Genomic DNA, 23,595 nt, shown 5'->3' with positions numbered 1-23,595 from the left:
ATCCACAGGATGCACTGCAGCAACTCTCCAAGGCTTCTTCGACAGCACCTCCCAAACCCGCGACCTCTACCACCTAGAAGGACAAGAGCAGCAGGCACATGGGAACAACACCACCTGCACGTTCCCCTCCAAGTCACACACCATCCCGACTTGGAAATATATCGCCGTTCCTTCATCGTCGCTGGGTCAAAATCCTGGAACTCCCTTCCTAACAGCACAGTGGGAGAACCTTCACCACACGGACTGCAGCGGTTCAAGAAGGCGGCTCACCACCACCTTCTCAAGGGCAATTAGGGATGGGCAATAAATGCCGGCCTCGCCAGCAACGCCCACATCCCATGAACGAATAAAAAAAAATGCAGCAGCCAATTTGCGCACAGCAAGATCCCAACAAACAACAATGTGATAATGACCAGATTATCTGTTTTTAGTGATGTTGGTTGAGGGATAAATATTGACCAGGTCACTGGGGAGAACGCCCCTGCTCTTCTTCAAAATATTCCATCACATGACCTCCTGTCTCCAACCGCCCTGCCCCGCCCCCACACTCTCCCGCCATTGGTCGCCCAACAGGTCCATCCTCGCAGTGTCCCACCTTCCCACGGCCAATCGGAAAGTGAATAGACTCTTCATTACCCGATTGGATGATTCTTGACTAAATAACTAATAAACGAGAAGTGTTCAAAGAGAATTTTAAAAAAGCACAGTTTTGTTTATTGCCTCTATGACTTTTCTCCCTGGGGTTTTTGCTCGCAGCAGTGTCCTGGAGATTAGTCTTTAATTCCTGGAGACTCCAGGGCAATCCTGGAGGGTTGGCAACCCCCAACCCATTGGTCGCAGAACTGTCTTGGGAGTAAGTGGGGAAACTTCAAGCCGCTCTTTCCCTGCGGCATCTTATTCCTAGCCACCCCTCTGAAGAAGTTGTAAATGGAGCATTCCTGTCAGGGGCGAGGTGGGGGTGGAAGGAGAGTTGAAGCTGGTGGTTCAGTCCTGATTCTGCAGCCAGGAGTTAGTTTCAGTAGCTGTGTTTGTCTCTGGAGTGTACCCTGCAGGACTTTCACACGGGTGCCTTTAACACAATGTTGACTGGGGAGGGGGCATCGAGAGGACGAGTCCGACTGGAAATACCCAACGATGGTCACAGTCACAGCCTGCCTTGTGGGGGTCAGTGTGTCTTTTCATTACAATTGCCATATTGTGGGTTTTGAGTGTGAAACAGATTGCCAAGCAGTTAATTAAAAGTGCATTGACTTAACCAGCTCATTCTGTGTAAACTGTGTTTTAAGGTGACTGTTCTTTTATGATGTCTTGCATGGTGTATAGCTGTTGTGTTAAATAGGCTAAATGTTTGTCTGATTGAACGCACAATAAATGAATCAGGTTCTTCCAGGCACCTCCTGTTTAACTTTATTCTGCTGGTCCACAGTTTTCATTAAGATAAAGGTAACAGCAAAACTTCAACAGATATTTAATTGTGTAATTGGAATCAGGCAGCATCCTGCCTTGTTGTTTTATAGGGAAAATTCCTTACTTTAGAACTTGTTCCTTCCTGATTATTGCCACTGGATGAAAAGAAAGACTTGCATTTCTATCTCGCCTTTCACAACCTCAGGACGTCCCAAAGTGCTTTACAGCCGACGAAGCAATTTTTCAAGTGTGGTCACTGTTGAAATGTAGGCAACGCAGCAGTCAATTTTCGCACAGCAAGATCCCACAAACAGCAATTTAATAATGACCAGATAATCTGTTTTAGTGATGTTGGTTGCAGGATAAATATTGGCCCAGGACACTGGGTAGAACAACCCTGTTCTTGTTCGAAATAATACCAGGGGATCTTTTACGTCCACCTGAGAGGGCGGATGGAGCCTCGGTTTAACGTCTCGTCTCGTCTCGTCTGAGAGACGGCACCTCTGACAGTGCAGCACGGGGACTGTCGGCCTGGCTTATGTGTCCGGAGTGGGACTTGAACCCACGACCTCCTGGCTTTAAGGCGAGAGTGTTACCCACTGAGCCACAGATGGCCTTCTTTGCTGCCTTGTATTCGTCCCACCACTCTCAAAGGAGCCATCTCCTGCTGGATTTCACGGTTGGTGGCTGCCCTCTGCTGTCCCACCTAACTGACTGTCTAGACCAACATGTGATGAACGGTGAGCGCTGGCCGGCTATTCGACTGCATGGTGCATCACAGCTGACATCCACACTCGTGCACGTTCCAGCAGCGTTCGCTGGACTGTGATCAGGAGCAGGAACCCTGTCTCATTGTTTTTTTTTTAACCCCTTCCTAGCCCATTGGTGCTGAGCCCAGTTTCTCGCAACTGCTACTCTGGCGTCCAAGCAGCCTAAGAGAAACAGGTGACTTTGGACCTATGGCTCCCAAAGCTCTCCACCACTGGGGGTTTTCCTCTCATCATGTCTGTGTCTGTTGTAGACTAATTGATAGAAATTGATTGCTATGATTAGTCAACAACTCCATTGTCGTTGTATCCTGTGGCTACCAGGGTGGTAGAAGTCGAACTAGATAGATCTCGGTCTTTTCTCCTCCAGCAATCCCTCTGATCCGTACAAAATCTAAATGAGTCCCGATTAAAAAGGGAAACTCTGAATGCTGGAAAGCTGAACTAAAGTCCGGGATAGACACAGCGCCTGAGAGAGAAAAGGCAGATTTACGTATCTGATGAAAGGTCTCTCCATTAACCGGTCCTTTCTCTGTTGATCGGTGACTGACCAGGTGTGTAAGTATAAGACCATAAGAGATAGGAGCAGGAGCAGGCCATTCGGCCCCTCGAGCCTGCTCCGCCATTTAATGAGATCATGGCTGATCTGATTTTTACCTCAACTCCACTTTCCCGCCTTTTCCCCATATCCTTTGACTCCCTTGCTGATCAAAAATTTGTCCAACTCAGCCTTGAATGTATTCAATGACTCGGCCTCCACAGCTTTTTGGGGTAAAGAATTCCAAAGATTCACGACCCTCTGGGAGAAGAAATTCCTCCTCATTTCCGTCTTAAACGGGTGACCCCTTATTCTGAGACTATGCCCCCTGGTTTTAGATTCCCCCATGAGGGGTAACATCCTCTCAGCATCTACCCTATCGAGTCCCCTCAGAATCTTATATGTTTCAATAAGAACTCCTCTCATTCTTCTAAACTCCAATGAGTATAGACCCAACCTGTTCAATCTTTCCTCATAAGACAACCCTTCCATACCCGGAATCATTGGGGATGTACTTCTGGCATTTTCTGTTTTTAATTCCTATAACTAACATCACTAAAAAAACAGATTTCCTGGTCTTCATTACATTGCTGTTTGTGGGATCTTGCTGTGCGCAAATTGACTGCCGGGTTTCCTACGTTACAACAGTGACTACACTTCAAAAAGTACTTCGTTGGCTGTGAAGCACTTTGGGACATCTTGAGGTCACGAAAGGCGCTATATAAATGCAAGTTCCTTCTTTCTATAAAGCTCCTCATCACTTGCGGAATTCTTTCAAACCCTTCTTTGCCTGGGACTCAATTCTTTAGTCGAGACTTCACCCCACCCTGGCCCTCCCCCAACCACAGGGCCCCAGCCCAAGGATACAGTCAGCCATCGTTGCTTCTTATCAATGCACTTTACTGACCGTCTAACGAAACCCAGATGTCCGTATGAAACTGACTGAACTGACATCTATCATCACTGAGAGGCACAGAGGTATTGCAGGCCCTTCCCAGTTGCGTGTTACTGATATTCGCTGCAGTAACTGCCCTCAGGGTTACCAACTCTGGTTGGGTGTATTCCTGGAGCTTTCATCACGTGACCTCTGGCCTCCATCCGCCTCACCCAGTCAAACAACCTCTTTTTCATCACCAATATTTTTATAACTCATATATTTAAAGAAAATGAAAACAACACACACAATTTTTTTTAATGCCCCAATTATGTTCCTCCCTGGGTGTTGCTTGCAGCAGTGTCAAAGAGATTAAATTTAATTCCTGGAGGCTCCAGGGCAATCCTGGAGGGTTGGCAACCCCAGAAACCTGCAGATACTCGATTTAGTTTGTTGGGAGTCGATCCTTCCAAACTACACGGGGTCCCGAACAGAGGCACCCGACTTAATAAAATTCCAGAGTTATTTGCCTTTAAAGTTTATTTCAAATCTGTGGGTTGTTACTGAGAACCTTGGGTGCACGTGCAGGGTTAAGTGAGTGGGAGAGGAGACAAAGTGAATCTAGAGTTGCCAACTGTGATTGGAGGTTTGATCACATGATATGCGATCATGTGACATATGTAAACATTATTGTACGTACCATATAACGGTCGGGTCCCCTGCTGTTTGGTATTTTTGCTCGTGGTTTTGTGCCAGTAGCTGTTATGCAATTATTTCCGAGAACCAGGAGGGCGGGGGACGAGGGGAGACCGGGGGCGGGGGGGCAGGGGGGGGGCGCGAGGGGAGACCGAAGGCGGGGGAGGGATTCCCGGGGGGGGAGACCGAGGGCGGGGGAGGGATTCCCGGGGGTGAAGGGGCACTAAGCTTGGGTTTTAAAGGATCTGCTGAAACATGCATGTAATGTGACGGCCTGCTTACAAACATGCGATTGTAAACAGTTTGACCCGTGTACGTGTGAAAGTGAGACACTGCTGCTTGTGTCTGCAACCGCAGTCCTCTCCGCACGTGGGTTTTTAAAATGCACCAAGAGAAAACCGGCTTGTGTTGTGAAGTTGTCTCTCCTCAGTTTTACTGGGAGTTTATTGGGTTCAATACCAGATGCTGGTCAGAGACGGAAGTTTTCTGAAGTTTATAAGTTATTAGTACTTTTTTTTAAAAAAAAAACCCAGCAGCAGCAGACTCATAAGAACATAATAGGAGCAGGAGTCGGCCGTACGGCCCCTCGAGCCTGCTCCGCCATTCAATAAGATCATGGCTGATCTTCGACCTCAACTCCACTTTCCTGCTCGAGGAGGAATGTCCAGTGTGGGGATTTCCACCCTAATGCTCTTTTTAACTTGCTCCCTGCAAGTTTTAAAAGAACAAACAGAAACAGAAAATGCTGGAAAGGAACAGCAGGTGGCTCTGCACCTGAAAGGGAAATCTTCTTCAGAACACGAGGGGTCGATTTACGGCCATCTGAGAGGGCAGACGGGGCCTCGGTTTAACATCTCACCCAAAAGACGGCACCTCCGACAGTGCAGCGCTCCCTCAGTACTGGCACTGGGAGTGTGGGCCTAGATTTTGTGCCCAAGTCTCTGGAGTGGGACTTGAACCCACGACATTCTGACTCAGGGGCGAGAGTGGACCACGGCAAGGAGTAACCGGGAGATAACAGGATAATGTGTACCAGGTACAACGGGGACTACACTTCAAAAAGTATTTAATGGACTGTAAAGCACTTTGGGACGTCATGAGGTTGTGAAAGGCGCTATATAAATGCACGTTCTTTAGTTCTCAGATTGGTATCAAATAACCCGCTCTGCATCTTTTGCTCAAGTCTCCGGAGTGGGACTTGAACCCACGACTTTCTGATGGATTAAGGACTGTCCATCTGCGTGTGGCTGCACCTTTAAGAACAGCAGCATAACCACTTGATGTAAAAACAAAAAAGAAATGCTGGAAACACGCAGCAGGTCTGTCTGCATCTGTGGAAAGAACAGACATGTTTTCGATGGGAACTGTAACCTTTTCCTTTTAACTCGTCTCTACTCTCTCCACAGATGCTGCCTGACCCGCTGAGTGTTTCCAGCACTTTCTGTCTTTGTTTCAGATTTCCAGCATCTGCAGAACTTTGCATTTTACTGACCGCTTGATAATTGACCGTAATTATTGAGCATTCTCCTCCTTTCCTCTTCCCCCTCCGTGTTTCCAGCTGTTGTTTGCCTACTTGCTGCTTTAACTGGTTTTACAATGGTGTAAAGCGCTTAAAACAGAACCATTACATCATCTATAGGACCCACTGGAGAGAGACTGTTAGCAGGGATTTAAAATGCGAGACGGAGACAGAGAAATGCTGGCAGTTCAAAGCAGTCAATCGGTGTCTGTGAGGAGAAAAGAGAACTTTAATGTTTCGAATATAACCTTTCGTCTGACTTGCTGTGTATTTCCAGCATTTGCAGTTTTTTGTTACTTGTTAAAACGATTGCAAGCCTGTCATAGATTCCAATCCTGGCCGGCCTCCCATCCTCCACCCTCCGTAAACTTGAGCTCATCCAAAACTCTGCCGCCCCGTATCCTAACTCGCACCAAATCCCGCTCACCCATCACCCCAGTGCTCGCTGACCTACATCACTGGTCTGGGAACGCCTTGAATTCTCATCCTTGTGTTCAAATCCCTCCATGGCCCCTCTCTATCTCTGTAACCTCCTCCGGCCCTACAATCCTCCGAGATCTCTGCGCTCCTCCAATTCTGGCCTCTTGCACATCCCCGATTTCCATCGCTCCACCATTGGCGGCCGTGCCTTCAGCTGCCTCGGCCCTAAGCTCTGGAATTCCCTCCCTAAACCTCTCCGCCTCTCTCTCTCCTCCTTTATGACACTCCTTCAAACCTACCTCTGTGACCAACCTGTTCTAATATCTCCTTGTGTGCTTCGGTGTCAAATTTTGTTTGATGATCTCTCCTGTGAAGCGCCTTGAGATCTTTTACTACGTTAAAGGCGCTATATAAATGCAAGTTTCTGCTGTTGTTGTTAAAGTGACTACAAACCCCAGTGGCAGAGGGTCATAGAATGGAAGTGTCCCAGTCAACAGCATTCAGTTACCACGTGTGATCACATGGCCTCAAGGTTTTAACTCAATTAAAGAGGTATCGGTGGTTACAAAGTCCCAGATACCGGTGAAATGCAGCATCAGATTGTCCGTTTCTTAATTTCACCCACTGTTTACTCCCTTTCCCCAGGAAGGAGCTGATTTTTGTTGTGGTACTGTTCCATAGGTACTGATTGCCCTCTGTTTCCTCATCCAGACTTGTGTCAGCCGTTGCTCAGTGGGTAGCAGTCTTGTCTCTGAGTCAGAAGGTTGTGGGTTCAAACCCCACTCCATGAGTATAAAATCTTTATATAGCGCCTCCCACAACCTCAGGACGTCCCAAAGCGCTTTACAGCCAATTAGTGCTTTTAATGTGTTGCAATGTAGGAAACGTGGCAGCCAATTTGCGCACAGCAAAATCCCACAAACAGCAACGTGATGATCATCTATTTCAGTGATTTTGGATAATTATTGGCTAGGACACCGGGGGGGAACTCCCCTGCTCTTCTTCAAAACAGTGCCATGGGATCTTTAACCTTCACCTGAGAGGGCAGACGGGGCCTCAGTTTAACGTCTCATCCGACAGATGGCACCTCTGTGCAGCACTCCCTCAGTGCTGGCACTGGGGGTGTCGGCCTAGATTTTGTGCTCAAGTCTCTGGAGTTTATCTGAGGCCTGTCCGTTGGGAGTTGGATGGCACTCCTGGAACATAAATGTACCTTTTTTGTCTGAATTCTTCAGCTAGATAAGGGGTTAAACAGATCGAACCAGGGTACTTGAGAGGGTTGTCCTATGGGGAGAGATTGAGTAGAACGGGCCTATATTCTCTGGGGTTTAGAAGAATAAGAGTTGATCTCATTGAGACATATAAGAATCTGAGGGGGCCTGACAGGGTAGATGCTGAGAGGCTGTGTTTGGTTGGAGAATCTAGAACTAAGGGGCATGGTCTGCAGGATAAGGGGTCGGCCATTTAGGATTGAGATGAGGAGGAATTTCTTCACTCAGAGGGTTTTGAATCTTTGGAATTCTCTACTCCAGAGGGCTGTGGACGCTGAGTCATTGAATATATTCAAGACTGAGATCGATAGATTTTTGCACTCTAAGGGGATATGGGGATTGGGCAGGAAAGTGGAGTTGAGGTCGAAGATCAGCCATGACCTGATTGAATGGTGGAGCAGGCTCGAGGGGCCGTATGGCCTACTCCTGCTCCTATTTCTTATGTTCATAGATTCAGTCATGACTATTACCTGCAAGGTAATTTTCATAGTTTAACCCGCACAAGAGGGCACTTCAGAAGCACTGCTCCTTTGTGACACCTCGCTGCTTGCTCCTGTTCAGTCTGTAAGTTTCGACGTTTTGCTCACAGACAGGCTGCGAGGTGTCTCGCCCGATGATTGTATCTGGATGGTCCCAAGCCACCTTGACAGAGATCAAAGGATTCAGGCCCAGGCAAGGGTAGTGGGTTTGATTGACAGCTTTGATGAAGGGGTCGGGGTGATTGATTGGCTGCAGTCTTCTTTGACGGACAGCTTGGTAGTTCTGGAGTTTCCAATTACGGATTATTTTGGGCGGCGTGTGTAATTCAAAGGCAGTTTATAGTCAGGTCTGACCCTGCAACAAGGAACTGTTTTTTTTGAAGTTTTATGTGAACCAGCTGAAGAAACTGCCAGCTTGAAGTTGCAAATAAACTTCTATTGAAAGTCTCTGCTCAGAGAGGAAGCTATTGGCGTCTTTTTATTATTTTACCTATCAAGGGTAGAGAAGTGACTATTTCACTGTGATATACTGCGTGCTGTTCATTCAACTGCCTTAGGTCAGCAAAAACACTTGTTGTGTTAGAGCCCGAGCCTCAGTCTAGCAAGTGTGTGGGAGGATTGTTGTATATATGTGTGTACGTTCACAGAGAGCGTTAGAAACACTCAGCAAGTCAGGCAGCATCTGTGGAGAGAACAGGAAATATCTTCACTCTCTCTCTCTCCCATTCTCACTCTCACTCTCTGTTTCTATCTCCCACTCCCACTCCCTTTCTCACTCACTCTATTTCTCTTTCTCCCTCTCTTACTGTCTCTTTCTCACTCCCACTCCCTTTCTCACTCACTCTTTCTCTTTTTCCCTCTCTTACTGTCTCTCTCCCACTCCCACTCTCACTCCCTTTCTCACTCACTCTTTCTCCCTTTCTCACTCCTACTGTCTCTCCCACTCTCACTCCTTTTCTCACTCACTCTTTCTCCCTCTCTTATTGTCTCTCTCCCACTTCCTCTCCCTTTCTCACTCACTCTTTCTCTCTTTCTCTCTCTCTTATTGTCTCTCTCCCACTCCCACTCTCACTCCCTTTCTCACTCACTTTCTCCCTCTCTTATTGTCTCTCTGCCACTCCCACTCTCACTCCCTTTCTCACTCACTTTCTCCCTCTCTTATTGTCTCTCTGCCACTCCCACTCTCACTCCTTTTCTCACTCACTCTTTCTCCCTCTCTTATTGTCTCTCTCCCACTTCCTCTCCCTTTCTCACTCATTCTTTCTCTCTTTCTCCCTCTCTTACTGTCTCTCTCCCACTTCCACTCTCACTCCATTTCTCACTTATTCTATTTCTCTCTCTCTCTCTCTCTTTCTTTCCCCCACACTCTCATTTCCTCTCTGTCTTTCTCTTGTTCACGAGCACCTCCCCTCCTGTGTGAGTAATACAGCTCCCCTTGCCTGAGACCAGCTTGTGTTGTGTCAGGGATTCTGTTTGATGTGTGCCAGGACAGATCCCAGGGACATCAGAGGTGCCGGCCCCTCATTACCTGAAACTAATGACTTTATTCTGGCCGATTGTTTTGCTATGAGCAGCGGGTAAACCCTGGACCTCCCGGCCAAACATTAGAGAGAGAGACTGCGGAGGAAACATGTGTGCACCTGATGTCTAAACTGCGGAGATTTATACAGCCAACAGCAGCCATTCCGACCACATGTTAAAGGTAAATTTCCTGTGCATTAGCCGTGACCCTCTGGTGTGGTTTTCAGATGTCATAATCTTCTCGAGCGAGTGAATCAAACTGACCCTAAAGACAGATGAAACTCCCGAGATTGTTTACTGTGATTAAGAGCACTTTTTACACATAAGAGGAATTCTGTTGCCACTTGCCCCGCTTTTAAACTCGGTGTTGGGATCCAGTCTTTGTAGATGTGCTGGGCTCTGTAGTGCAATACAGAAACAACAACAACATGCATTTATATGGCGCGTTTAACGTAGGAAAAGAAGTCCCAAGGTGCTTCACAGAATCAAAAATCGACAACGAGCCAAAGAGGAGGGTGGCCCATAGCTTGGCCAAAAAGATGAGTTTAAGGAGAGTCTTACAAGAGGAGAGAGAGGCAGAGCGACAAGGGGGGGGGAGGTTCAGGGAGGGAATTCCAGAGTTTAGGGCCTAGGCAGCTGATCGTAGGGACAGGGAGATGCCATTTAACCCCTCAAGCCTGCTCTGCCATTTAATCTGATCATTGCTGATCTATACTTCAACTCTGTTTATCCTCCTTGATGGCCTTACCCAATAAAAATCTATCGACCTCAGTCTTGAAAGATTCAATTGTCTCAGCATTCACAGCCTTTTGGGGAAGAGAGTTCCAGATTTCTACTTAAAACCTTCCTCTTTGACCAAGCTCTTGGTCACCTGTCCTAATATCTCCTTACATGGCTCGGTGTCAATTTTTGTTTGATCATTCTCTTGTGAAGCGCCTTGGGATGTTTTGCTACATTAAAGGCACTGTATAAATGCAAGTTATCGTTGTCTTATGAGTCACCATGGAAACACAGTGAGGAGCCATGCTTTAAGGGAGCGTGGATTGGAGGCAGGGTTGCACCGACATTCCGACTTGCGTTTCCTGTCAGCCGAGAATGCTGGGTCATTGACATTACCTTCATGTCCCAGCGTGAATCCTCACCTCCTTAAGAAAGGAGAGATGAGGATGAATTGGGAAGGTTTTAGTAGCTTTACATAAAGTGCCCAGGGAGGAGGCAGGAAAGGGCGGAGACGTCCTCTCAGTGTGCGCTAGGTGTGGAAAAAATAGTAAATGTGTTCTTTAAAAATGCGCCAAATGGAGGAGATGTTCTCCCCGGGGATGGAAAGTTTGGGAACTAAGTGTTGCTTCCAATTTTGACAAATGGATTCCATGAAAGCCAGTGCCAAATATCCACCACACTTAACCAGAACTGATAGAGGGATGAGTAACTTACATAGGATCAGAATAACCCAGGGAGTAGCCCCCCCACTCTGATGGCATCCAGCTGGTGACGATGGCCTTTGGAAATCGACCTGACTGCCCGGGGGAGGGGGTGGGAGGGTTTATAAAACGTCTCACCAGTCTCTTTAATTGGCTAATTAGCAAGGACGTGTTGGCATTTAAATACGGAATCACAACAGATTGTCTCAAGGTCATTGAAAGCCGCATCCATCTCCAAAAGGCCTTCGAATTGGGAATTCCAGACTTGTAAGGAGAAGCCTCTGGAAGTAAATAAAGATCTGACCTGATATTCTACCCCCTCCCCCCCAACCTTTCATTCCTTCCCTTTGTCTGATCTCTGCCATATCAACTCTAGTGTAAGATTCCTTGCATTTGTCAACCCCAGTCCATCACCGGCATCTCCATATCATCAACTCTAGAGTTGCCAACCCCTCCGGGATTGCCCTGGAGTCTCCAGGAATTAAAAGATTAATCTCATGGACACTGCGAGCAAAACCCGGGAGTAAAATCATAGGGGCAATAAAAAATTGTGCTTTTAAAAAAATTTCCTTTGAACACTTTTGCTTATTAGTCATAAAAATATCAGACGTGGGGAAAAATGCTGTTTGGATGATTCTTGATTGTCAGTCAATCGGGTAATGAAGAGCCTGTTCGCTTTCCGATTGGCTGTGGGAAGGTGGGACACCATGAGGATGGGCGCGTCAGGCGACCAATGGCGGGAGTGTGGGAGCGGGGGCGGTTGGAGGCTGGAGGTCATGTGATGAGACCTCCAGGAATATGTCCAACCAGAGTTGGCAACCCCTAATCGACTCCTCTGCATTTGTTGGGAACCACTTGCATGAGAGGGATGAGAAACTCTTGGGAGGTCCTGCAGACCGTGACAGAGAAAGGGAGGCAGGAAAGATTAAAGATAAGAGAGAAGGGCAAGCTGGGGGACAGAGCAAAGAAAGAACTTGCTTTTATATAGGGCCTTGCACTACCCCATGGCGTCCCAGAGTGCTTTACAGCCAATGAAGCCACTGTCGTAATGTAGGAAAAGTGGCAGCCAATTTTGCACATAGCAAACTCCCACAAACAGCATGTTGATAATGATCAGATAATCCGTTTTAGTGATGTTGATGGAGGGATAAATATTGGCCAATTTAGATCCACAAGCTTTGCATACACCAAGGATTAAACTAGAGACATTCCCAGTGCATGGCCAACCTCCCACCCTCCATCAACTTCAGCTCATCCCAAACTCTGCTGCCCGTATCCTACCCTGTTCTCGCTCATGATATATCGACTCATAGTTCCCCAACGCCTCAAATGTAAAATCCCCATTCTTGTGTTTAAATCCCTTGATGGCCTCCCCCTCCCTTTCTCTGTGACCAACACTACTACCGCCACCCCCATCTCACTCTGGCGTCTCATGCATCCCCCTTTCCTTTCCCCCCACCACTGGGGGGCCATGACTTCAGCCACCTAAACCCCACAATCTGGAATTCCCCCCCCCTAAACCCCTCCGTCTCTTCACCTCACTCTCTTCCTTTAAGACCATCCTTAAAATACACCTCTTTGCCCCTCCTGATATTTCCTCCTTTAGCTTAGAGGCCATTTTTTCCTAAGGCCTCTGTGAGATGCCTTGGGACTTTTTTTTTGTATCTAAGGCGCTTTGTTGTTTGAGACTTAAGTCCTCTTCGGAAAGTTGTGTCAAATGTTGGGATTTTACTTGTTTCAAGCCTCTGTTCCCTTTTCTCCCCTTCCCCCCCCCCCCCCCCCCCCCCCCCGGCCAAAACTCTCCCCTCCCCCGGCCCCTTCAGTTACTACAGAAACCACCCCTCCTTTTGCAAAGGGCTGACATTAAATCACAATCATTATCCCCATTCAGAGCTGAGGTATTGCTGCTTCCTTATCTCCCAGCACTTCATGCTCTTGGAGACTTCATGACCTGGAACGGTCGATAAGACAAGGTCGTGGGTTCAAGTCTCACTCCAGAGACTTGAGCACAAAATCCAGGCTGATATTCCCAGTGCAGTACTGAGGGAGTGCTGCACTGTCGGAGGTGGCGTCTTTCGGATGTGACGTTAATCCGAGGCCCTGTCTGCGCTCTCAGGTGGACGTAAAAGATCCCTCAGGGCTATTTCGAAGAAGAGCAGGGGAGTTCTCTCCAGTGTCCTGGTCAATATTTATTCTGCAACCAACATCACTTTTTAAAAAAAATCAGATTGTCTGGTCATTATCACATTGCTGTTTGTGGGATCTTGCTGTGCGCAAATTGGTTGCCATGTTTCCTACATTACAACAATGACTACACTTCAAAAAGTACTTCATGGGCTGTAAAGCACTTTGGGACGTCCTGAGGTCATGAAAGGCGCTATATAAATACAAGTTCTTTCTTTTTATTGTCCCTGGATGTATTGCTGTGCAGAAACCACACGTGGGAGGGAAGTCCGGTCACTGACTGAGGGGCAGCTTGCTCCTGCGTGGTAAACCAGTGATTGTGAGCTGGGTTTGGCCAAGCCTTTTTCCCCTGACATTAAGAGCTGATATAATAACATGTCAGTCGGGCCAGGACAGCTGGCTGGACAGTTTACAAGCGTGACACACCTCTCTGATTTTTTTTTTTGGGGCTGCTCCCAGATGCATTCATGAATTTCTGTTTCAGTCCTTGGAAGTGCAGCCCTGGGTTATGAGTTTGGAACCAAAAGTACAGCTTGCTCCACATTTCATTCACTTTGCAGTAACAGCGTTGATTTGAGGATCCTCCCGCCCCCCCCCCCCGACCCCGTGGCAGGTCGTGAAGGTCCCAGGTACAATCCCTGGTCTGTGCTGAGTTAGCTGATCTCAAACTGCTACAGTTGGTCTATATTACATAGAATGTACAGCAGAGAAACAGGCCATTCGGCCCAACTGGCCTATGCTGGTGTTTACGCTCCACACGAGCCTCCTTCCATTCTTCTTCGTCTCACCCTATCAGCATATCCTTCTATTCCTTTCTCCCTCATGTGTTTATCTAGCTTCCCCTTAAATGCCTCTATGTTATTCACCTCAACTACTCCTTGTGGTAGCAAGTTCCACATTCTAACCACTCTCTGGGTAAAGAAGTTTCTCCTGAATTCCTTATTGGATTTATTAGTGACTATCTTATATTTATGGCCCCTAGTTTTGGACCCCCCCATAAGTGGAAACATCTTCTCTACGTCTACCCTATCAAACCCTTTCATAATTCGCTGGTTAAACCGCACCTGGAGTACTGTGAGCAGTTCTGGGCACCGCACCTTCGGAAGGACACATTGGCCTTGGAGGGAGTGCAGCGTAGGTTTACTAGAATGATACCTGGACTTCAAGGGTTAAGTTACGAGGAGAGATTACACAAATTGGGGTTGTATTCTCTGGAGTTTCGAAGGTTAAGAGGTGATCTGATCAAAGTTTATAAGATATTAAGGGGAACGGATAGGGTGGATAGAGAGAAACTATTTCCGCTGGTTGGGGATTCTAGGAGTAGGGGGCAGAGTCTAAAAATTAGAGCCAGACCTTTCAGGAGCGAGATTAGAAAACATTTCTACACACAAAGGGTGGTAGAAGTTTGGAACTCTCTTCCGCAAACAGCAATTGATACAAGCTCAATTGCTAAATTTAAATCTGAGATAGATAGCTTTTTGGCAACCAAAGGAATTAAGGGATATGGGCCAAAGGCAGGTATATGGAGTTAGATCACAGATCAGCCATGATCTTATCAAATGGCGGAGCAGGCACGAGGGGCTGAATGGCCTACTCCTGTTCCTATGTTCCTATAATCTTAATGACCTCTATCAGGTCACCCCTCAGCCTTCTCTTTACTTGAGAAAAGATCCCCAGCCTGTTCAGTCTTTCCTGATAGTTATAACCTCTCAGTTCTGGTATCATTGATATCACTAGCCCTGTGTTAGTGAGTAATTAACCAGGATTTCCTGTTCCTGTCCCTATTATTATGTGTGTGGACAGGAATGGGTGGGGCCACTTGTGATGACCCTACGGTTGAATAGCTTGTCAATCCTCACTAACTAGACTCGGGCTGTGGCAAAACCATTTGTGTAAAGTCCTGAAGGAGTGGAGAAAACTGGAGAGAGAGGAAATTACATGGGTTACAGCCTCTGTCAACAACAACTTACATTTAAATGGTGCCTTTTAATGTAGGAAAACATCCCAAGCCACTTCACAGGAACGTTATCGGATAAAATTGTTGCTGAGCCAAAGAAGCCCCACCCCCCTGATTTGAAGCGTCAAAAAGCATGCCGAGGGTTTTGGTCATCTATTCGAGACAGTCCGAGACAATGGCCAGGGAGGGGGGTGGAATCGTTAGCAAGAGAACAGAGTTTGTGGTGGGGGCCGAAGACAATGGCAGCCAAATATAGCAGCCATTTTGCACACAGCAAGATCCCACAAGCACCAATGGGATAAATAACAAGTTCATCTATTTTTGGTGGTCTTGGTTGCGGGGAGAAATTTTCATTTCCTTCGAAGACTTTAGTTGTAAAAATATCAGAGATGCGGAAAATAGGCTGTTTGGCCAACAGTCAAGAATCATCCAATCGGGTCACAAAAGAGTCTGTTCGCTTTCCAATTGGCGTGGGAAGGATGGACGTGTCAGGCAACCAATAGCGGGAGAGTGGGGGCCATGTGATGAAACCTCCAGGAATACCTCCAACCGGAGTTGGCAACCCGAGGGCAGTGGGAGATGTAATAATGAGCCTTGCCAATGTTTTATTTATTGACTAACTCCAGGTGAAGGGCCAAGACCCAGAATGCAGCACATATCTTGGCACATTTACTATAATCCTTTTTTTTGGCCTTGTCAGATTTAATTATTTACAGTTTTCCCACCTCTGTTCATACACACACAGCTCATTATCCTAAATCATGTTTGCAAAGTTACTAACTGGAGGTCCTTTTCCAGCCTCCCTCTCTTAGATTGGCCATACAAGACGCTTTGTTTAAAAAAAAACAAATTGGTTTTCAAGATTGCAGAGTTAAGGATCTATAGTAACGGTACTTGAAACAAACCTAAGAGCCTCATTGAGGTGCGATTTGAAGCTGTCTTTATTGGGGGCAATAAAAGGCAGTGAGCATCTGGGGTCAGTGAATCTCACTGTTCTCTCGGCCTTTGGCCGCATGGGGTCGACCAGTCTGATTGACCCCTGGCCATTTGGCGACATGGATGAAAAGCCAATGAAAAAGTGATTGAAAATCTCAACACAGGTCTGTGGTCTTCAGCCAATGAAACTGAGGTCAGAGGGTCAGGCTCGGTGAATACCTGATTATTATTGCCGACACCACCAGCTTTTACATATTGAAGGAATGACAACTGGCCAGATGTGGAGCCGTTGTACCAGAGAAACTTACTCATTTAAATTGTTTCTGGATGACACGCAGCCTCTAGTGATCCAGATTGTGCAGTTCATCAACACCTTGCATTTATATAGGACCTTTTAATGTAGTAAAAACATCCCCAAGGCGTTTCGCAGGAGCGATTATCAAACAAAATTTGACACCGAGCCATACAAGGTGATATTCGGACAGGTGACCAAGAGGTAGGTTTTAAGGATCAACTTAAAGGAGGATAGAGAGGTGGAGAGGTTTAGGGATGGAATTCCAGAGCTAAGGGTCTCGCCAATGGTGGAGCGGTCCCCTCCCTATCTCTGTAACCTCCTCCAGCCCTACAACCCCCCGAGATCTCTGTGCTCCTCCAATTCTGGCCTCTTGCACATCCCCGATTTCCATCACCCCACCATTGGCGGCTGCCTAGGCTCTAAGCACTGACTGGAAGTCTGCCATGTTGGGTAAGGACAAACTAGAGGCGTCCTTTACCCACGCCTGAAGCGGGCATTAGGCCCTTTGCAAATAAGGAGCCGAACGCCTGCGTCCAGGTCCCTGCAGTAACGTTGGTGCCCTCTGCCTCAGGGAAAACCAACCCAAAGCATCGCCTAAATTTAAAAAAAAAAGGTAGGTACTTACCACAGTCAGCATCCCGATCGCTCCCAGTCCTGAGATCTCTGACCTCCAGGCCCCCTGATCTCCCTCCCTCTCTCCCGCCGGAGAGCAATCCGAGGTCCCCAATCATTTACCTAATATTGCCTCCTCCCGCAGTGCCGCCTTGGTTATGATTTGTTCCGAGGCCCAATATCTTGGACCTCAGCATTTGTGCTCAGGGGAATAACGCTGGAGGGGGGAGGCACCCAAAAGTGGGTACTCCTGAATTTAACCCCCTTAGAATGGGCTGCACTTGGAGCTCCAGAATGGGCTGCACTTGGAGCTCCAGAATGGGCTGCACTTGGAGCTCCAGAATGGGCTGCACTTGGAGCTCCAGAATGGGCTGCACTTGGAGCTCCAGAATGGGCTGCACTAACAGTTCCTCCATATCTATAAAGAGAAAAAATAGATTTTATCTGATTGCTGTTGGGGCTACAGTTGGTTTCAGCTTCTCTGGTAGAATGAATCTATGTAAACATTCATCGCCAAAGGGGCCTTTACGATGGTGGGACAATCACATCCTTGTCATTTTCAAACCCCTTGTTGTATTTTCCCGGATGCACAAAGATTGGGATTGACTTATTGTAGCAGAATTCTTGTTGCCAGGGCACTGTTCTCTGTACGATTGTGTTTCAGTGCTGACTCTTCATTACAGCAAGAGCTTGAGAGTGCAGGAAAGCACTAAGCTTATAGTGTGCTACAATCAGTGATGCATCAGGTGACGTCAAACCACCCAAGCTCGGTTTATCAAAGTCATCTCGACCCTGAAATCTTATTCCATGGAACACCCTGTAACGTGCATTCCGAATAGTAAAACAAATTCTGACTGACTTTATCTTTTTGCAAACTTCTCCCCTCGTCTCTCGAAGGTGATTCATTCTGGGGTCGGGCACCAGGCACCCTCTGGTATTTTGCCCGAGTTGCCAGAACTTGCATTTATACAGTGCCTTTCATGTACTCGGGATGTCCCAAAGCGCTTCATAGCCAATGAAGTACTTTTGAAGTGTAGTCACTGTTGTAATGTAGGAAACACGGCGGCCAATTGGTGCACAGCAAGATCCCACAAACAGCAATGATATAAGTGACTAGATCATCTGTTTTGGTGATGTTGGTTGAGGGATAAATATTGGCCAGGACACCGGGGAGAACTCCCCCCAGCTCTTCTTTGAATAGTGGCTGTGGGATCTTTTACATCCACCTGAGAGGGGAGACGAGGCCTCGGTTTAACGTCTCATCCAAAAGATGGCACCCCCAACAGTGCAGCACTCCCTCGGTACTGCGCTGGAGTGTCACTGAGCTCTGTACCAAATTCCCTTTGCTGTGGCACTTCCTTTTTGCTTCCATCAGCTTCCTAAAGACCCTTTTTGGCCATTCCTTCAGCCTATCACTTCAAAAAAAAATAAAAATTCTCTCCTGTTCAGCAACTCCCCTTTTCCTGTCTTGTTAAGTGCTCTGAAATGGGAATGTGTTTTAAAAAGAAACCACCATGAAACAGTGAGCAACAGTATGAAACCACAGGCTTTTAGACCGCGATCACAGTTGAATCAATCCCAAACCCTTCCCTAGTACTATCTTTGTATTTTTTTTTGCTTTTTATAGTGACTGACACACTACTGTCGCAGCTTAATTTTCTTACCCCACCCTCCATGTGGGGAGAAACATAGTTAGAAAATGAGAACAAAGATCAAAGCAGAGGGTAGCTTTTAATTAGAGGCTCATTACTTTACATAGAATTACATAGAATTTACAGCACAGAAACAGGCCATTCGGCCCAACTGGTCTATGCCGGTGTTTATGCTCCACACGAGCCTCCTTCCTCCCTACTTCATCTCACCCTTTCTCCCTCATGTGTTTATCGAGCTTCCCCTTAAATGCATCGATGCTATTCGCCTCAACTACTCCTCGTGGGAGCGAGTTCCACATTCTCACCACTCTCTGGGTAAAGAAGTTTCTCCTGAATTTTTCTATTAGATTTATTAGTGACTATCTTATATTTATGGCCCCTAGTGTTGGTCTCCCCCACAAGTGGAAACATTTTCTCTACGTCTACCCTATTAAACCCTTTCATAATCTTAAAGATCTCTATCAGGTCACCCCTCAGCCTTCTCTTTTCTAGAGAAAAGAGCCCCAGCCTACTCAATCTTTCCTGATAGGTATATCCTCTCAGTTCTGGTATTATCCTAATAAATCTTTTTTGCACTTTCTCCAGTGCCTCTATATCCTTTTTATAAAAGTGCTTTTCTGTTGCCTTAATGGGTGTGTGCACTTGAGGGGAGAAAAAGTATTTGCATTCAAGCCAGTCGTTCTGTAGCGATGGACAAGTGAGTCTTCAGGTGAAAGTGGATTAGAGGGTTGGGGGTTTAATTGGATGAAGCTGTGAAGCTGAGAGGCTTTTTAATAAAATATCGATGTTAATGCCTTTGAACTGTTGAGAAATCTTTTTCTTTCACTAACCACTCATCCCGCACCTTCGCTCCATCCGGACGGGAGTGACCTATTCTAGCTGCAACTCTTCCCCCCTCCCCCTGCACCTTCTCCTCTTGCCACACTGGATTGCTCCTCAGTCTCGTTCCATCTCTCCATCTCTCTGCCAGCAGAGAGGGCACTATTCGAAATACAGGGAGTTCTCCTGGTGTCTGGGTTAGCATTCCTCCCTCAGCCAACGCTACTACAGAAAGATAAAGCAAGTGTTTTCTATTTATTGCCACCTTGGCTCAGTTGGTAGCACTCTTGGTTCTGACTCAAAATTGTTGTGGGTTCGAGAGAGAGGGAGAGAGAGAGAGCCCTTTTTATGGACACACAATACTGGGGAGGAGGGGTGTCTGGAGCTGTGAATATTGGAGTTCTTTAAATGTGTTTAAATGGAGTCAGAAGGTCGTGGGTTAAAATCCCAGTCCAGAGACTTGAGCATTAAAATCCAGGCCGACACTCCCAGTGCCAGTACTGAGGGAGTGCTGCACTGTTGGAGGTGCCGTTTTTCGGATGAGATGTTAAACCGAGGCTCTGTCTGCCCCATGGCACTATTTGAAGAAGAGCAGGGAAGTTCTCCCCGGTGTCCTGGTCAATATTTATCCCTCAACCAACATCACTTTTTAAAAAAAAAACCAGATGATCTGGTCATTTGTCACATTGTGGGATCTTGCTGTGCATAAATTGGCTGCCGCGTTTCCTACTTTACAACAATGACTTCAAAGCTACTTCGTTGGCTGTAAAGGGCTTTGGGATGTCCTGAGGTTGTGAAAGGTGCCATATAAATAGGAGTTCTTTCTGTTGGCCGTACAGGGTTTGTTTCACTGGGTTTTGCTAAGCCGTGTGGCAGCGTGCCCCCTGCTTAAAGACGGTCCCTCCCTCCCTGGTGCATTGTGTATCGGCTGCTTTTAAGCCGAGCCAGCTGACCCTCGCTCTCGGCTCTGTCCTGCTAGTGCTGGTACAGTGGATCTGTCAGCACTGAGAGACAGAATAGCTTTAAGGATTGTGTCCAGGGCCTTTGTACTGATGCACGTTGTGCTTTGATTTTTACTTTTTCAGGAGGACATGTGGAACTGAGAGGAAAATTTGGTGGAGCGTTCCAGTTGAGAGTGGAGTGTCCTAATAGATGCAGTCTGAGACCTTTTGATCCTGTCCGTTGCTGTTTCCCACAATAAAGGAACCACTGAAGAGTCCAAGTGCTTGATCAAAAAAAAACAATAAGACTTCAGTTGACCTGATTTCGGTGGCTTGGACATGGGAGAGTTGGTCTGAATGCTGCTGCTGCTTAGTTCAGCTCTGGGCCTGTCGTGTTGACCCGACCTGCTCTTGAATTGAGGAGAATGAAGCCGGTCTCTCCGGTCAGTTCCCCGTCGCCCCTGAGGCTCCTGAACAAAGGCCCAGAGTATCTACGCAGGCAAATGGAAAGCGACAACAGGGGCCGGGCACTGAGTGCTGTCGAGAGGCTGGAAGCGGACAAGGCCAAGTACGTCAAAAGCCAGCAAGTGATGAACGCCAAGCAAGAGCCCGTCGTTGGGATCTGTTCGACGCCTCCATCTCCCGCTCGGAACCGAGTCAGGACGCGCGAGGCCAGAGGTCCATGCCAGGACTTTGATGCCAGGAAAGAGAATACAGATTTGGAGCAGCTTAATAATGTCAGGAACGTCTTGCTGGACAAGCCTTCCCAGGACGCAGTGGTCACCAGGAGAACCAGCTCCAAGAGAGTCATGAGGCCCGACTCCTTGATCATCTACCGACAGAAACGCGACTGCAAGGCGGGAAGCAACGAGAACTCCAGGGGCTACAACTTCATCCGACGACTGTTTCAGGGGTCAATGAGGGACAAACAAGTGGCCTCCCTGGAATTACCAAAGATTATCCTGACGGAGGAAGGTAGGCCGTACTCTGAAGGCAGCTCCCCCCTTTCGCCCATGTGTCATCTCAACGACGGCCAAGCAACAAAGGCCGAGAATCACTGCGTCAGTCTCTTCGCCCACAAAGAAGTGGCAGGCTCTGCTCCTCCAACCCTTCGCGCGGCCAGAACTCAAAACCCACCAAGCGATCCCACGGAAGCTAACGGACGATCAGCTTTGAGAAGCAGGACTTTACAAGGCTCAGACTCGGACCTTCTCCTGCGTAACTCAATGGCCTTGTCGGAGAAAGAGAGGTTTTTTAACTACTGCGGGCTTGACCTCGACGTGGCAGAACATCTCGGGCTGGCAAACTTTTCTTTTGCTGCCTCAGGCGTCACCTCGTCCAGGGTGCAGAGCGTCAGCATGACTGAAAGCGAAGGCAGCGAGTTCTCTCGCTGGAGCAGAGATGGTGAAGGCCTTTATGAAGAAGAGATTCACGAGCAGATCTCTTTAGGGGTATCCGTCATTGAGCGGAACGCAAGGATCATCAAGTGGCTGTACGGCTGCAAAAAGGTCAAAGAAGGACCAAGGGAATCAACGGTGTAGAGAGGAAGGGAGACCTTTACAATGACCCCAACATGGAAAGAGTTTATTATCCCTGCTCTCCCGTTAATATTGGGGGGGAAATTGGAACAGATTCTGTCTTCAGCTCAAAACGTTTGGCACATATTTAAAAAGTTTTATTTTCATAATTTAACTCGTAAAACTGATGTTCAGCTTTGGTCTGAAAGTTTTAGAGAAGTAATTGAAGGAACGAGGGGTGCTAAGTGCAGTGTTTAATGCAGTATCAGCCCTGCTTTTCTTTTGCGGAGTTTTGTACTCAGTGAGGTCAGGGACGTCAGTGTTGGCGAGTGTCTCCCTTTCCATTTCACAAATGAATGTCAGCAGCAAGTACACCCAGGTCCAGTACAGCATGGGCTGGAAAGAAAGACTTGCATTTATATAGCGCCTTTCATGACATCCCAAAGCGCTTTACAGCCAATGAAGTACTTTTGAAGAGTAGTCACCGTTGTAATGCAGGAAATGCGGCAGCCAATTTGCGCACAGCAAGCTCCCACAAACAGCAATGTTTTTTAGTGTTGTTGGCCAGGACACCAGGGGAGAACTCCCCTGCTTTTCTTCAAAATAGCACAATGGGATCTTTTACTTCCACCCGAGAGGGCAGATGGGGCCTTGATTTAACAGCTCATCTGAAAGACGGCACCTCTGACAGTGCAGCGCTCCCTCAGTACTGGCACTGGAGTGATCATGTGCACAAGTCTCTGGAGTGGGACTTGAACCCATGACCTTCTGACTCAGAGGTCAGAGTGCTACCCACTGAACTATGGCTGACACCCAAAGTGAAGTCAAATTTGGAGGCAAAGTAAAGCTCCCTCAGCGCTGCCCTAACAACACGTCTCGGACACAACTACACAAGAACGTCCTTTACCGCACCAACATGACAAATCTCTGGCTCTCCGAGTGAGATTGGCAAACTAGGGAGTAGCTCCGTGCCCATTAAACACTGGATTGAGACTGCCCAAACTGATCTCCTGTCGGACCAGTGGGCAGAGGTGACTTTCATCTCAACGTTCGGGTCTTGATTTGAACCCAAGGTCCCAGAACTTTTGAGCAGTTTTAAACAAAACCCCAGTATTTGTACCAACACCTTTTTATATATTACAGAAAACATGCGGCAAATGATAAAAGGAGGTGAAAAGGTGATCCTGGAACCAATGCAAAGTGAACTTCCCCTCACCATTGCATTAAACATAAACCATTTCTCAATGGAACACAAATTAGATGGGACGGTATTTCTTTTCTGGTGGATTTTAAAGCTAAATTTTATTAAGGAAATAAAAAAAACATATGAAACGTATATTTGATTTCAATCAGTTTCTTGTTTTAAAAAAAAAAGTTGTTAATTTGTTCTGTTTCTGATGTGGTGACTGGGCCTAAATGACTGGTTAGTTTGTCCAGTGAAAAGGGAGGCTGAAGGTTTCTCTTTAATTCCGATTTTCCCGCCTCTCCTCTCTTCTCGGGACGTTGACTATTCCACAGGGGCTGGTCACCCTCCAGTGCCTCGCTCAAGTGGCCTAGACTCTGATTATCAGCAGGCTATTTTGCCTTAGGGTGCGTTACAACACAACCTGACCCGGTTAGCACCCGATGTCCACACAGGAGCTTTCCAGCAGGGCTCACTGGATAGCAGTCTGCAGCTGGGACTCTGCTGATTTCTCTCCCTACCTCCCCCCCCCCCGCCAGCTGCCTGGGCCCTAAGCTCTGGAATTCCCTCCTTAAACCTCTCCGTC

General features: G+C 47.3%; 1 protein-coding gene across 2 annotated transcripts; it reads left to right on the top strand.

Annotated features, from left to right (window-relative positions):
• The first annotated feature begins 788 nt into the window (after nucleotides 1-788).
• Nucleotides 789-23,162, top strand: fam110d (family with sequence similarity 110 member D). Of its 2 annotated transcripts, XM_068007050.1 has the most exons (3): nucleotides 789-1,164; nucleotides 9,546-9,673; nucleotides 20,454-23,162. In XM_068007050.1, exon 3 carries the CDS (start codon nucleotides 20,735-20,737, stop codon nucleotides 21,848-21,850), a length of 1,116 nt encoding a protein of 371 aa, XP_067863151.1. In that variant the 5' UTR covers nucleotides 789-1,164; nucleotides 9,546-9,673; nucleotides 20,454-20,734; the 3' UTR covers nucleotides 21,851-23,162. The 2 variants fall into 2 exon arrangements, with proteins under 2 accessions (XP_067863151.1, XP_067863150.1); XM_068007049.1 differs by lacking the exon at nucleotides 9,546-9,673.
• Nucleotides 23,163-23,595: the final 433 nt, after the last annotated feature.

The sequence above is a fragment of the Heptranchias perlo genome, chromosome 26, assembly GCF_035084215.1.
Source record: "Heptranchias perlo isolate sHepPer1 chromosome 26, sHepPer1.hap1, whole genome shotgun sequence".
In the NCBI taxonomy this organism is placed as follows: Eukaryota; Metazoa; Chordata; class Chondrichthyes; order Hexanchiformes; family Hexanchidae; genus Heptranchias; species Heptranchias perlo.
Note: the sequence above shows the minus strand (reverse complement) of the source record. Positions and strands in the feature narration are given on the sequence as shown.

What these genes read in the sequence shown, in the direction of transcription:
- fam110d (XM_068007049.1), top strand. Translation starts at nt 20,735, where the DNA reads ATGAAGCCGGTCTCTCCGGTCAGTTCCCCGTCGCCCCTGAGGCTCCTG.